This window comes from Alligator mississippiensis, chromosome 1, assembly GCF_030867095.1.
Source record: "Alligator mississippiensis isolate rAllMis1 chromosome 1, rAllMis1, whole genome shotgun sequence".
NCBI classification, from domain to species: Eukaryota; Metazoa; Chordata; order Crocodylia; family Alligatoridae; genus Alligator; species Alligator mississippiensis.
This window is the reverse complement of record NC_081824.1, coordinates 84763978-84780554: the sequence shown is the minus strand read 5'-3', so window position 1 is coordinate 84780554 and position 16577 is coordinate 84763978. Positions and strand designations below refer to the sequence as shown.

The following is a 16577-nucleotide window of genomic DNA, read 5'->3' as shown; positions in this document are numbered from 1 at the left end:
AGCATGGATGAACCTTAAAGGGACAGGTGCACTCAGCTCAAAGCAAGCATGAACAAACTTTAAAGGGATAGGCACACTCATTTTAAAGCAAGGTTAAATGGCATTGACAATAGTTTTATTTAATGTCAGGATTATCTTAACAAGGAAAAGATGGGAACAAATTGAACTAGTTTTGAGCCGAATAAGGCCAGACATATTCTTCCTACAAGAATGTGGTGCACCAGGGCAGAGGGATTATAAACGCTTTGAAAAAAGCTGGAGATGGGGACCATTTTGGTGTTCAGGGACAAATGAGAAGGAAGTGTCAGGGTTAGCAATATTATTCAGGAACCCAGAACTGAGAGCAAAGCAGGTAGAGGTCATCAGTGGAAGATTGCAGTGAATGATATTATCAGTCAGGGGAACAAAATTAGAAATTTACATGGTTGGGGGAGGGGGGGTAAGAGGGCTGCCACATTTAGCATTGTTTGTCTATGTGAAATATGTAAGTGCAGTTTGCAAGGTGGTAATGGAGAGATGGGAAAGTAGCACATATCACCTGATTTTAACCGAGCTGCAGTTTTGAAAAAATGGTAATTATATTAGGCCTCTTTGAGGCTTTCACTGAAAGAGAGTGCCTGAAGCTGTGGCTGCATGAACGGAAGTACTACTTCAGTTGGGACAAAGAAGAGATCTGAGAGGAAGAGGAGAAGCAGAGGAAAAAGGACTGGGCAGACTTGTTTCATTAAACCAACATAGAGGGCTTATGGGAGGGGTGGAGAGTTTCAGGTGGTTACTGAGTTTTTTCCATGTGGTTCTGTATGAAGGGAAAGATTTCTGTAAGGGTTAGATTTTTGTTGGAAGTTGATGTACACTGTCTTCATAAAGTCCTTGTGTATTTTTAAACTTTAATAACTTAGGTTGTAGGTATGATGGAAACAATCTGTAAACAGCATTTAAAAGGAAATTTATTAAAGTTTTAGGACAACTAGAGTACACAATGCTAGACTTCAACATAACCACCATCCATCATGATACAGTGCTCAATCTGATCTTCTAACTCCTTGAAAACATTTCCCAGTTGCTCTTGAGTTACTGAACTAATTGCATTGGTGATCCTAGCCCTAAGTTCCACCAAAGAACGTGGTTTTGACACGTAAACTACACTTTTAACATGTCTCCATAAAAAAAAAAAAAAAAGACGTCCAACAGCTACAGGTCAGGTGAATGAGGTGGCCAAGCAATTGGTCCACTTCTGCCTATCCCCTTCTTTGGGAAAACATCATTTAGGAACTGTTGTACATTCAGAGCGTAGTGGCACGGAGCTCCATCTTATTTAAGAATAAATATTATTACTTATGAAGTCTAGCATTGTGTACAGTAGTTGTCCTAAAACTTTAATAAATTTGGTTTTAATTGCCATTCACAGATTGTTTCTATCATACAACATAAGTTATTAAAGTTTAAAAGTGCACAAGGGATGTTATGAAGACCCTGCGTATTGTTTAAGGGTTTAATGTATGTAGTTCTGTTTTTGATATATAATTGTTTTTGTGATATGAAGTCTTGGTAAAACAAGATGTTCAATATGTGTAGCTTTGTAAGTGTAGGGTGGTAAATGTTGTAATAAAAGTGGTAAAAAAAAAAAAAAAAAAAAAAAAAAAAAAAAAAAAATCCCTTCAGTATGCTTGCTCTATAGGGACCATGTGTTTTATAGTCATGCTCAGTGTTGGCTGTATTTAATCAGCTTCGTAGTTGGTTTCCATTACTGAGCACATGCTGCTTTTGGCAGTAGTTTAATGATAGACAGTGTATTTAATGAGGTTTACTTGTGTGAAATATAAGGCAAGGGGATTTTTCCCCTCATCCTGACTAGTTCATGAAGCTGTCAGTTTCTATCTTCCTTGCTCTCTAGAACTGCCTTTCTGTTTTTATTAACAATTTCCTAATAAAACTTTCCTGTCTCAATATTTAGCACTGTCCTGTTTCTATTTCCTGGACCCAAGACATGGAAAGTCCACTTCCCATTTGGTCATTGCTAAATGTATGTACATCATATTTATTAGAGGGACACTCATTTCTCATAGATATTAATGTAAATTCTTGTAACATTTATTTCTGACAGGTTGATTTTCCGTCAACAAAAAATCTGTGAAATGGCTCTTTTGCTTTTCACACTTATTTTCACTTGCCACCATTACACTGATGTAGGAGATTCCTTTGGGAAGTTCTGGGCTTTGGGCCCTGCATTCTGTGAAACCAGGGGTCTTCAGCATTACTTTGATATTCTTAAACAAAAAATAGTTTCCAGATGCATTTGGTCTATCTGTGAATTCTTCTTTTGCACATGGTTTTTGTTTTAGCTTATTATTCAGGATTTGAAAATTGCTAGAAATTAGCAGTTGGTTAACTTGGCCAGTCAGCTAGGTGAAGAGAAAAGGTGTCAATCTTCTGTTACCTTATTGGTAAAGTTAACTGAATCAACACAGGAAGAAAAGTAATCATGTTTCCAGATTGTAAGTGAAATTTACAGGTGGGATCTCCATATGTAATTCTGATGTCCATTTTTTTCTTAAGGGATGTAGGTTACAACATTTATCATCTTGTTGGCTACTGCTCTTACAGCTCTAATCTCCCTGGATCACTTGGCAAGTTTCACTGTGTTCTTTTTCAGTCCTCTGTATTTACTCCCTTTGTAGCCTTGGTATCCTCTGCAAATTCGATCATGGTTGACTTTATGCCAAAGAAACACTTGACAAAGTAATTCAGTACCCTTGCAGAGTACAGGAAGGTGCCTGTTCTTTTGAGTTTAGTTAGTGAAAAATGGATCTTGAAACCAGAGAGAGATTTGGACAGGATTAAAACTAACTTGAAATATCAGTTTCAGGACTGTCAGTTGTGTCACCAATTGTGACACAAGATGCTGCATAAACAACCATTAAATGCTTGCTGGTCCACAATCAGTTTGAGAACTAGTTGTGTGAATAGGAAAAAGATACCACCTAAAAAAGTTTAACTGGAATTGTAATGTTTTAGGTAGATGCTGTGATGGCATTTTAAATGGGCAAGTTAAATTTGTCAAATTAAAAAAAACCTAGTAAACAGAAATTACATATCAACTTTACTAGCAACACCTTAGATTACTAGAAGTGAATATGTTTTAAAAATTAATACTCTGATCCTTGTGGATGAAATCCTGGCTCTGTTGTAGTAAGCAGCAATAGTCCCATGGGTTTAAGTGGGGCCAGACTCTTATTCTTTGTTTTGTTACCTGTTTGCACATCTCATTTTGGAGTACTAAAATGGATCAAATCAGTTTTAAACTTTGTAAAAACTACTTGGATTACAGCTAGCATGTCAATTTTGGTCAGCACAAAATAATGTTTGTTTAAATGCTGTTTTCATTGGAATTTTTTCAGAAAATTTTTTATTATTTTTTTACATGGTTATTTGTTCAAAACATAAAGATTGAGCCATATTTAAGTAGTGTGCCCTTAAAAGAAACAAATGGAAATAATTTAAAGAAATTTTCTTCATTCACCTGTTTAAATAGTAGAACACATAAATATTGGTAAGCATTATTTTAAAATGTAAAGCTCTAGGAAAAAATCAATAACAATTTAAGACATCTGAGTAAAGCAAATACTGTATTGTCATGGGGAGACAATGCTTCAGGCATCTGAACATCCTAAGGCAAAGCTGAAGGTAATTTAACTTATTGATAGGGCCCATTTCCTTAGGGCTATTAAAGACAATCCTAAATAGAAATGAGTTAAACTTTTATAATTCGGTTGGAATAAAGAGTACTAAAAAGAGAGATGTGGGAAATATTAAGAAGTGAGGTGAGTATTTGAATATTTCTGCTTGTGTCATGCCAAAGTTACATGCGTGGGGCGACAGGAAGAGACTGCCTGAAAAGACTTGCTGCATAAACTGAATTAACTCAGTTGGCATTAGAGAAATTGTGGATTCATTCACACAACTGGAATGTCATTGTGGGAGGATATGACCTTTTTAGGAAAGTGAGGCAGGGGAATTGGTGCTCTGTTATGGACCAAGATTTTTATCTGAATGCTCTGATGTATGAGAGAGAGAACTTCCTGAGTTAAAGGGACATTGTCAAATTAAAAATCAAGTTATACAAAGAGATTTCTTTATATCACTAATAGTACCTCAGGTTAATAGAAGTCAAATGATTGAAATATTAAGTTATGTTACACTGCGATTTCTGTTTACTTTTCTGATTTCTGTTATATGATGAAAATCAGTGGCATTTCACTTGCAGATTTTCAGTGTTGCATTGTTTTTAATTTTAGACACTACAAGGAAACAGTGGTTTAAATCTTGTAATCCTGTGAAATTGTAACTGTAATAGAGACATATTTTTACTATCTTTAAACTTGGACCTAAATTTTAAATCATCTTAGTGAAAGTATACTACAGATCAATTTAGGGGAAAGATTAAGCTAGTTTAGTTATTCATGCATGTATTATTAAGTGTCCAACTACAGGTAATATTAGTAATATATGACTTGATTGTTCTGTCAATATAAAAATCTCATTTCTGTCTGAATTTTTTTAACATCCATCTTACAAATAACATGAAAGACTGTTGCAATAGAATGAAGAAAATAAGAGAAAAATATTCTTTCTCTCATGTTTTATGTTGTATATAGACAATTATATATATATATTTTTTTACCTGTGGTCAGTTTTTAAATAGCTTATTCTGTAGCATGTAGGATTAAGTCCTTGATTATTTCCCCTATTTGTGTGAAGTACTTTGAGGTCTACTGATGAAAATCACTAATATTATTAGTATTATTATTATTTCACATAGCAAGAGGGAAGAGAAAATAATCATAATTTTAAGGGTAAAAGTGAATGAGAATACAGAAATAATTTGTGGAAATGAAGAATAGGCGGGACTTGAAACTGTTTTAAAAGGATTTTTGAAAGTGGCTAAACTTTATAATGCCTAATCAAAAGGACTTTAGTTACTGTTGTGAAGCTAGCATTGTGTTTTTCATGAATCTGGATTTTTTTCTGTGCTTCAAGTTACTCAAATAAGCTTTTCACTTCAAGTTTTATACCAGGTCGCCCTTGGCTATGGTACCTTATGGTAAGAATTATACCCTCAGAAAGGGGTTTGACCATGTGTTTGTTCTTTCACAGCTTCACTCCAGACGTAGTTAATAAATTCTTACTTTAGGTCTTACTACTAAAAATGAATGAAATATCTTGTTTACTATTCATTTAGAGATGCTCTCTTTGTCTTCTCAAATACAGATCCTTGTTCAGAAGCTGCTAGGTCCTGTATCTTCTGAACTTGGTCTCTGAGAAGACTATGGAGTCTTCCTGGTAACCCAGACTCCCTCAGTCATTGGTGGTCTAGGCTGTAGTATCTTGAGAGTCTTGGTACTTTCATCAAGTTATTGAAGAATCCAGTTATGCCTGACAGCCCTCAGTTCTCTTTGGTCCAACTGCTGGGATTTAAACAGGTATTCTAGAGCAGTGGTCAGCAGTGTTTTGTGAGTGGATAGCTGGATCAATGCAATTTTGGTCCAAGGCAGGCTGAAGCTTCCTACATAGGTAGTCATGGTCACTTTTCCTCTGAGCCCAGCTGTAGCACAGGTAGAGCCCCCTATAGCTAAAGCCACCCAGCTCCACAGGCTGGACAGAATGGCTCTGCAAGCCTGATGAGGTTTGCAGACAGTGGGTTGCTGACCCCTATTAAAGAATTATTTTAGCTAATATTATATATAGACCCTTATGCAGTCCAACCACAGATTTATTTACCATACGTACAAAAAACAACATTAAACATATAGCTGATATTCTTCATGTAGCAAAACATAGAACATCTCTGCTTTTGCACTTGGCATACAGCTTTGGTTTCAGAGGGCAGATAAAGCATCAAAGATGATGGCCATTTTATATCTGATTTGTTTCATTTCCAGGATTTTTATTACTTAGCAAGGTGGCAGAAAAAAAATAGTGTGTGGAAGTTTGGCATCTTTTTAAAGGAAAACAAACATTCTCTTGGATTTTTTTAGCTTAATTTAATTTTTAACACTTAGAGGCATTTGTTTTACCAGAACATGTATTTAAAAGGTTTGTTTTTCTATATTAGGCAAATTAGGCTTTAATTTCAATCTGTTAATATAAGCCTCTGCCTTTAAAAGTTAGAATGGAAGTTACAAGAGCACCAAGGTGTTATGGTGGGAGCAAAAAATATTAAACGTTTGGAAGCCGGAAGAAGGGAAATGGGTAGACTCATTGGCAAATTTGAAGGAAGATGAATGGTAGGTGAAATCTACAGTCATCTAATACAGAAGGAAAAGTAGATGAAATATTAAACTTTTAGAAGTTGGTTCACTTGTTAAAATTCAGAATTTTTTCTGCAAAGTAAGTAGAACATCTCAATTTTAAGAAGCCTGAACAGAAAAGAGAACAAATTGGAAAGGACAGAAGGACAACTGAGTGGTATTGCTATCTCTTTTTAGAGTAGAAGTACAACATGTGGATGGGATTATAAAGTGATCCAGCAAATTTCTTCTAGTGATACTACATATGGAACAGTAGAAGTTACAAGAGATTCTGCAGTTATTGGAAGAAAGATGATGACAAAGTGATTCTAAAATAACCTCTAGTAAGAAAAACTATTTTTCATTTAGCAGGCCTGGATAACTTGTACCAAAGAGTCTTAAAAGAGGACTTTACCTGATGATGTTGTTATTCAATAAATTTTACATTATTCAGAAGGCCAAGAAGGATGGCCTAAAGAGTGATAGCCATTAAAATAATGGAAGAGCTGATATTGTGTTGAATTGGTAGAGAACTGAAAGAGAAGGAATAAGAAAAGATGAAAAAAAATTGACACTCAATATGACTTTATGGAAAATAGCCTTTTAAATAAAACTGGCTTCAGTTGCCAAGAGAATTACAAATTTAACTTAAAAGTAACTGCGCATATATACTATACTTCAACCTGTATAGGACATTTGACTTAATACTGCACAACGTGCTGATTAAAAAAACTAATATTATACAATACCAGTAAAGCATATATTAAATAGATTAAGCATTGGCTAGCAGGTGAAGCAGGAGGAAAATTGATGGTTCCCTTTCCCTCTCTTTTTCACCCTCCTCCCCTTGCCACCCAACTCCTACCTTCCTTGTTTTTCGTACACATGAGAAAGGAAGGAGAGGGGATATAGAATTGCGAGAAGGAAATGATGAAAGGAAACGTAAAGAAAAGGGGCTTGAGTGTTGGAGAAGGGGTAGATAATGAATATATGAAATATGGATTGAATGAGGGGAAAAGAATCACTAAAAGGAAAGAGATGGAAAAAATAGAAATATAAATGGATATTGGGGCTGCATCCAAAAGCAAAAGATTCAGAAACTTCAGGCCCTCCATTTTTTATTTATTTTTTTTAACTATGATTGGGGCATGTCCCACTGGTTCCTGGTTATAACAAATGGTAAGCTTCTTCTATATCCTAGGGATTTTTAGCTGAAGAACTAACAAAAGGAAACAAAACCCAAGAACCACCTATTGGGGCTAACCACTATTAAGCTGTATTAGTACAAGCCTTGGTATAGATGAGACTCTTGGCTTCTGGCATTTTCCACCATATCAATTAAAGCAACTCAGCTGTCTCATGAAAACCTGTGCCTTAGACTCTGACATTTATACATACTATGAGTGATTTTTATGCAATATCAAACTTGCAAGCCTAGTGATTGATTTACATTTTGAAGGTTATCTTTGCAATGAAAAGGGCTATGAGCTTACTACTTTTTTAATGAAAGCTTAGATTAAAAGGAACAGAGCTTGTAAAGTTCAGCAGACCTCTGACAGAAGTTGTAATGCATGCAGAGACCCTTACAGTTTCTAGGTGTTTGAATATTTGGTCTTTAATAGCTTAAACCTTTTCATTCCAACATAGTCTTGGGGATTAGTTCCCCCTGAGGATTAGTGTATTCTAAAGTACAGTTTTTGCGTTGCTGGCTTTGACTTATTTGTGAATAAAAAGAATTAGAACAGTTTTTCTAAAAGGACAAAACAGTAGTTTTGCCTGAATCCCCTAGCTCTCATATGGCTTGTCCAATTATCCTCAACTTTTCTTGCTTAGGTTATGGATATATGACCAATTTACCATGATGGGAAAGGGGGCAGGACTTCACTACATATCAGTTGCTATAAATGATGTTGTGCAGGTAACTGCCATGGACAGCTTTTGCTCTATAGTAGTAAACCCAAATAACTTGCACATCAATGAAAGAATTCACTTTTTGTCTACTGCAGGGTAATAGCACGCACATGCATGTTTACTGCAGAGCAGTTGACACGTAGTAATGTACCTCCTTCTATAACCCTGCAGCAAAGTTTCCATTTGTATATGCCCTTACAATATTTTTCTTGGGGCAGAGAGAAATATGAGAAATTTGGGACAGAAAGAAGCATACCAGTGTCAAAACCATACTTGAAGGTAGTTAAAATGATGCCAAACATGAACACTATTTCTGGCTTGTGTTTGGGTTAGGGTAACTGGCAAAGAAGCAAGCAACATAGCTCAGTTTTTACTTCCCAAACTGATACTAAAGGGATGGGTTTTGCCTGTAATATGAACAAAAAAAGGGTACAGCATTTTTATTTATTTATTTTTTACAATCCCTCTTCAAAATACGACTGCACTTTGAGGCTGCTTTATTAATCTTAGCTTAATGTCTATACATGAGCTTGGAGTCCACTCCCATGTTCTGGAATTCTAGCATACCAGACCAGACTCAGTTGAGTCCACTGGAGTATGGCAGTTGTTGCGCTCCAGTCGCGTCTTGTCTCATGCTTCCTATGCTTAAAAATGCTAAAAGTGTCCCCATGCTTAAAAATGGCGGTGGGGGCACTTGAACTAAAGCTCATTGAACAGCTTTAGTTCAACTGCCCCACCCCCATTTTAAGTGTGGGGACGCTGATACAGGAGATGTGGCAGCACTTTAATTAAAGCAGCTCTTGGAGCCACTCTAATTAAGCACTTCCCCACACTCCTGGAGCATGTGTAAAAGTTTGTGAGATATGTATTATCCTCTAGTCCTCATGCATTTGATAAATGTAAGCCTGATCCCATTACTTTTCACTTGAAAACATCAAAAACTATGTAGGCTATGCAACATTGTTCAGTTAATGTTGATGGAGTAAACATAATTTTTAGTATAGCCCTACTTCTTGGTGCTTGATTTGTAACTTAGCATTCTGTTAATGCTTGATATTTTTCAGGGTTTTTTCCCCCATTTAATATATAAATTATTTCCTGAACACTCAACTTACTTTAACCTAAGTATATATGCAGTTATTTTGCAAAATAATTTGAGAGAATGCACATGTACATTTTTTTCTTTCTTTGCTTCTATTAATAGCAGTTTAGAGCTTCGATAGTGTTCCAAAATTGTCACACAGAGTTTTTTTTAATTCACATAAAATATGCTTTTTACAGGTTCATGAAAATTTGTGGCTCTGAACTAGTCCGCCTTGAGTTGGCTTGTGGCCATTTCCTCAATGAGACTTGCTTGGAGGTCATTGCTGAGACATGTGTAAACCTTCAGGAATTAAATCTCTCCTCCTGTGATAAGCTACCACCTCAGGCTTTCAACCACATTGCCAAAGTGGGCAGCCTTAAGCGTCTCATCCTTTATCGAACAAAAGTAGAGGTAGGAACAACTGTTTTTAACCTTTGTGAAAAGTATTTTGATTGCTACTAATATTGTAAAAGTTTAATTGTCAAATAGCATTAGAATCATATCAGAATTATGCAACTTTATAGCTGATAAATGTGGATATTTGTATATTTACCAAAATAGCTTCTGAACTTAAAAGGAAAAAGGGAGTAAAAATTTACTAATCTTTTCACTTTATTATCTACATGCAAGATTGATGATCTTTTGTCTTTAGAAACAAAAGAGTGCTCCAATGTAGTCATGGTAATGTGATCCATCCATATTTTTACAAAATGTAGTACAGTCTACTACACTACACAGTAGTAAACCACTAAAAACAAACTGTCATTAACTGGAATGAATGAGCAAATCAAATTTTGTGAGGTATTCATTTTGTTTAGTAATTTATTTGCTAATGTCAAAATTCACTCATCCAGAATGAGTTAATTAGCAAAATTATTCTGTATTTTTGGTATTTTCGGAAATGAGATGGAAACATTTTTTAGAAAGAATTTTCAAATGCAGTATATGAATGTAACTTTTATAGTTGCATAGTTTTGTAAAGAAATCAATATGTTATCAGAGCTACTTTATTCATAAATTATTTCCCCCCCAAAAGTGTGTCAAATATTGTGGTCTATGATGCTATTATTTTTTATCTGCATGCATTTATTACTGGGACATTTGTTCATGGCACTGGTTTAGATTAAAAGTGCTTTTGTTATAAATATATTTCTTAGTGCTTTATAACTTAGTTATGCCTCCTTGTTGCAGTATAATATTTCACAAAGAAATTCTTATTCCAGTGATAGTCTTTGTATATGTGTGTATGAACACATTGCAAAAAACATTTAATGTAATACTAACATTGAGAAAGTAAGTTAAAGTAGTTGATTTTGATATTTTCTTAATCCAGACTGCCTAGTCGTCTTGGCTTAAGTTGAGTGTAAAAGTATTTAAGTCCTGAGGGGGCAATTGATACATGTTTTCAATACATTTACTTGTTAGGGTAAGAGAGATTGGTGCAAGGCGGTCTTGCAGGCCCGCTTTCCGACTTGCTCAATCCATTGTTAATGGCCAAACCAGAAGCCGACAGAATGTTGAATGATATTTGGGGCTTTTCAGAGATAACTGAAGTCTCAGTCTCCTGACTATTGGTGATCCACAGAAGGACCTCCTGAAATACTTTCAAGTCATGTGTTGCTGGTACCATGGCTGAGGAAACCATTTCATCCAGTAAGGGTGGATGCACCTCAGTTGTCTGTATCCAGCCAGAAGTGCTATTTTCTGAAGCCCTAACTGCTACTGAAGTCTGGATTTACAATTTTGAAAAGCGTCTTAAGGGCTGTGAAATAAGAGGAGAGAAACCAGGAGCAGCAAAACCTTAAGAAAGTTTATTTTGTGAAGTGGAACATCGAGGCCATTAAAAAGGAGAGTCAGTAGTTAAAGCCTGTGGAGTGAAGAACAGTGCGCCTTTTAAGTAATTTGACTCTCTCAGGTGCCTGAATACCATAGATGCTGCACTGTGAAGCAGGATGCAAAGTGTGGGTTGTTTGTATCCCAAGCAGAATATCAACTTCCCCACTGATTTTGTGCCCCCCAATTTTGGGAGAAGGAAGGGTGATTTTTTTAGGGAAGAGGTGCTTGGTATATACAAGAAAATATGATAGTTTCAGGGCTAAGACAACAGCAAGTTATAAAACTGGTTGCATTAAATTTTTCAGGCGTTGTAACAGGATGAAATAGAATCATATTTAGATGCCTAATAGTGGGGTAGCATCTGGTCCATTGTGTTTAGTGACTTCCCAGTCTTCAATTAGGACAACATTTCTAAAGCAGATCAGGATTTTACAAGAAGATTGACTAGTATAGCTCTATCTCAGGTAATTCCTGGTTTAACATATTCAGATGGCCACACCTTTGATTTGCTGTTTGCCTTGAGATTGGAGTAGGAAGTGGAATGATCAACTCTTTCTATTTTGCATGGGCCATGGGCTGATTGTGTGGATTTGCAACTTGTGGTGGCAGTCCACCTCTCCATTTAGGTTAAGTGATTTAAAGGTAATGAAACCTGAGTATTTGCAATGGCTGTGCAGGAGAAATTGTTTTTACAGCAGCCGCAACCTATTGCTACTTTAATAGGATTTTGTGACTATCTTTTGTACCAAGCTATTGATGAAATACCAGATAAATGTTGTCATTGTGACGTCTAAGCTGTACTTTGTCTTTTACTCCTGTTTAGACACCCATGAAGGGCACCTAAACACGTGAAGCGAGGCTGCTCCGAGGTGCTGTAATTACACCAGATTAATTGAGTCTGCTGGAATATGGTAATTACTGCACCCCAGCAGACTCCAGCGTCATGTGTATTAGCATCCCTGAGCTGAAAAATGGCAGTAGGGGTGCTTTAACTAAAGCTCGTTTGATGAGCTTTAATTAAAGTGCCACCGCAGACATTTTTCAGTGCAGGGACACTGATACACGTGACACTCCTGGTGCTTTAATTAGAGCGGCTCTCAGAGCCACTCCCAGAACACGTGTATAAACTCCTGAAGAGGCCTGGTTTGAAATGTGTACTTTTTATTGATCACATTCAGTCACATAGATCTTTTATTTTACATCTTCTAGTGTTGTCAGCCGTCTTTTTCACCGTTTCACATAGCCATTGAGACATTGATGAGGTTCCAATAATATGAAGTTCTATCCAGATAAAATAGAAAAGATGCCAATAGAATAGGAGAAGAGGTTATAACATACGGAAAAGTTATGATGTCTCTTTTAAGTGAGTATGTGACCTTATCGTTTGCTGCAAGAGGTAGCAAACCGTGAGTATCATTGGACATCAGACCACAGTTAGATGATATTTTTCTATCCCTTGTATGTCTTGTGAGAAAATAGCAATATCTGATTTTTGTATAGTGCTTTTTATCTGTACATCTCATGCCCCCTCAGAGGTTAATTTAATTATGGGGTGGAATCTGAGTAATTTTGTCCTGAAACCCAAAAATCACAAATCCTGCTACTCCTTGATTCTAGACTTGACATATCACCTGGATATTTAAAGGGAGTGTTCATCTTAGGACTAGGGAGCCAGTCCTTGTTCCCAGGCTTCCCTTATGCTTCGATGTTTAAAGGGAGCTTGTGCAGCCCAGGACCAGAGAACCAGTCCCTGATGCTGGTACTCCCCGCACACTGATGCTTGCCGGCATGTAGAGACCTCTGCAACAGAGACTAACTCCCCTGTATGTGCTCCCCAGAGGCAAAGAAATTTAAGTGGACTTGTTGATAGCCTAGTACTGAGATTACCACTTTATAGTTGCCCGACAGCTGAACTATTGTTGGAATATAGTAGGGAATTGCTTTGTTTCTAGCAACAGTTTTGTTGGGTATAATTCCAGGTAAATTAAGATTAAGTGTAGATTTTGTCTGAGCAAGTATATCTCCCAAGACCACTGGAAGTTTTGCGAATGGCTTTAATTCAAAAGATTTATTTTCAATTTCTCTCCCCTGTATATTTATATAGAAACGTAGTTGGACAAAAAATTACTTGGGGAAAAGGTACTTAAGTAAATTATACATTTTATTTTATCAGTAGTATATATAGGTAAAACAAAGGTACCATTCATAACTATTTACACCACTCAAAGTGAATTTTCTATTGCATTAAAAAAACTAATCGGGCAGGCTTTTTCTTTGTTGTTTATGGGCTGTGAAACCATTTATCAACACACATTTCTCAGCATGCAAGTAAAGTAAAAGGGTGAAGAATGAAGATATAGCACTGGACTAATGTACAGAGAATACTAATTATTAATAACTTAGGGAATTTAGTTTCCAGTAAGAATTAATATTATTTTAGAAAGTGGCAGAAGTACAGTGCTGTTTTTTGACAATAATTGTCCCCATTTAAAACAGATTTTCTGGTAAGCTTTCCTTCAATATTTTTCCAATTTGCACTGGAACCTTGTAATGTTACTGTTGTGCAAATCCATAACAAGATCCCACTTTTGTTCTCGAGAGCTTAGTTTTGTCCAAGATGTATCAAGTAATCCTAACAAATTCTAGAGTAGCATGTTAGAGTTTCTGAAATTCTTTCACTGCTGTTCTCGCTGTGATGTAGCTTCAGTGATGTTAAGAATTGTAGAATACCACCAGATCAGAAGTTGGCTTTTTTACTACTATCATTTAGACTAGCTCTAAGAACTGGTGAGACCATGACACAGCCTGAAAACCATCAGTAGTATTTTTCACCCAGCTTATGTTGAGAACGTTGATGGATGGGTTAAGCATAATAAGTAGTTAGAGATGCAGAATATGTATCAAGAGATGCATTAAGAAAAAATTAGAAGTTTGTGTATCTGAATGTTAACTAAAATACCCCAGTGGGTTTTCCCTCATGAAAAACTGAAGAGAATGTAAAATGTCTAAGAATTTATGATATATAATATAGCTTTATATTTTTATTTACATGATGTTAAAATGTAAACATTAGAATTCTTATTTAAAGATCAACCAAATCACTGATAACCCTTGAATAAGTATTAAAGGAGACAGTAAATACAGAAGGATTAAAGTATTGCTAAAACAGGTTATGGGCCCAAGCATATATTTTTTTTCAGCCATCTGTCAATGTCTTTGTTTTAAAGAATCAGTCCATCCACTTCAGACCTCTCCTGCTTTAAACAATGAAGCTGCTTGTGTGATGCAGACAAAAAGGCACTACATTTATCTTAATACTTTTATTAGGCCATATTCTGGGAGGTCAGAAGCATACGTTATAACATCATTGTCAGGTCTTGTGACATGGAGGTGAAGTGGGAGGTTCCTTGACGCAAGGTTAGGGTCATATAGCACTGACAACAGTAGAAACTTGGTGAATGCAGTCGCCAAAAAGTAGAGAGAGAGAGAGAGAGAGAAAAGATGTTGGAATGAAATGAATAAATAGGCAGTTGACTTGGGTGATTTGACAATGGCTTGTGTAGAGGATTTGGATGTGAAGGAAAGGGTAGTGAAGGAGGGATAGCAGTCTGAGGGTATGGACACTTATACATTTGGAGGTTTCATCAACTTTAATCCTGGATGAAGGATTATGAAAGTGGAGTGGTTTTGTTACATTTATATAATTCCCAGCTTGTTCCTGTATACAGTTGGAACATAGCTGCTGCTGTCCTCATAAAACAATATCAAATGCATGTATATGCATACTCACAGAGCTATAACCAAAGATGGGGATGATATAGTTAATAAGTAAGAAAACATGATGTTGAGGAGGATGCTTGAAAGATTAAAGGTGATATTAGGTGAGGCACTGTTAAATAATTTTTTAATCCAAAATAATCTAGGCTGCTGATAGGTGCTCAAAGCTTGGGGGTTCTAAACTTGCGTTGTCCTCAAAAAACCTAGAATCCTTCCTAGTCTAAAAACATACAGTCAGTTTGATTCACACCAAAGCATTTTGGGCTGCTCCAAATCCAGATCCTACTGACGAGATATTTACTGCAGTTGCCGAATTAGCTTTGCAGTAAATATTTCAGTGTCTACATATGCAGGCTTATTAGGCTGCAGAAAACTAATAAACTGCACAGCAGGATAATACTTGTAAATGCAAGTACTATTCTCCGGTAGAGTTTTTTTACTCTGCAGCAGTGCAGGTGTAGACATTGATGGGACAGTTTGAGGCCCAAGGGTGTTTCAGTGAGGGGGCTGCCCTACCAGGTAGGAGAAGCCCTGGCTTAGCAGGCTGGCTGCCCCTCCCCTGGGCTGCCTGCCAGCCAGGGCTGCTCCAACCCAGTTCAGTGTGCTATGGTCCCAGGCATGTGTTCAAATAGTGTGCCCTGGTGCAATAAACTCGGGTGCAATACACGCTGGAGTTTATTGCTTGCATTAGTTGCCTACAGACAGCCAGGCGCAGTATTCCATATTAAATACCTGTGAATTATTCAAATGAAGCTTTGCTTCAGAACAGTCATGGCTAATTTGACTTAATTGCCATTTAAGCCTAGCGTGTAAACAGCTGGACTGCACCTATTTTGGTGCGTCTTAGACCAAGCCAGTATGTCTCCGCACCAAGCTGGTTGTTTGTTTAAAAATTATGTGCTTTCATGGTTTTTTGATTGCCTTATATCAGGAAATATAAATGAGATCTGAAATAATTTGTAGTTGGAAAGACTTGGAAATAGTTAGTAGTTGGAAACAATGCACAAGACTGCAAAAACTAAGAGCAATTATTTGACAAGAGGAGAGAGGAGAGGGATCTGAACTGAGATTTAAAATTAGGAAGGAGTAATGCATGATCATCATTTCCTGTTGTTTACTTTATTGTCTGGTAAGAAGCATTAAATGAAGTTAAAGAACAGTAAAATTAGACCAAAAAAAGAGAAGGTTTTCTTTCATACATATAGACAGCCTGTGAAATTTATGTTACCAAAGGAAACATTGAAGTTGGATGTTTTATGTATTTAAAATAATGAGCAAAAATACTTTGGCATTATAACTATTACTTAACATGCAGGGGTTGGAAAGTTATTCATCACTGCATAACTTGAGAATGTGTTGGTAATGATTATAGAACTCTGTGTCACCTGATTCATCACATTGTGGCTGCTACTGGAAGTGGAATTCTGTGCTAAAGAGACCAGTCATGTGTCTGGTATGACAGTTTTTGTATTAGTGGAGACCTTGGCTATATGCTTGTAAAGCTGAGCATACAGAAAAAGGAGTCACTGCTGTTGCTCTACTTAACTGTATAGCAGGGGTTTTTTTATTTGCCCACAACTTCATGATTTGCAGCATTGCAGTCTCAGCTTGGTCTTTTCTCTTTGATAGTAAGTGCAATACTGCTCTGGTTCTGCCAGTTCCTTGCAACACTAGAAGAACAC

General features: G+C 36.5%; 1 protein-coding gene across 4 annotated transcripts in view; it reads left to right on the top strand.

Moving 5' to 3' along the window:
• The window catches only part of FBXL4 (F-box and leucine rich repeat protein 4), a 134345-nt gene that overhangs the window by 67252 nt on the left and 50516 nt on the right, over nucleotides 1-16577 (top strand). For all 4 annotated transcript variants that reach the window (XM_019486391.2, XM_006260701.4, XM_019486390.2 and 1 more), the window contains one exon: nucleotides 9480-9693. In XM_019486391.2, coding sequence (XP_019341936.1) covers nucleotides 9480-9693 — 214 coding nt within the window. The remainder of the gene's footprint in view (nucleotides 1-9479; nucleotides 9694-16577) is intronic.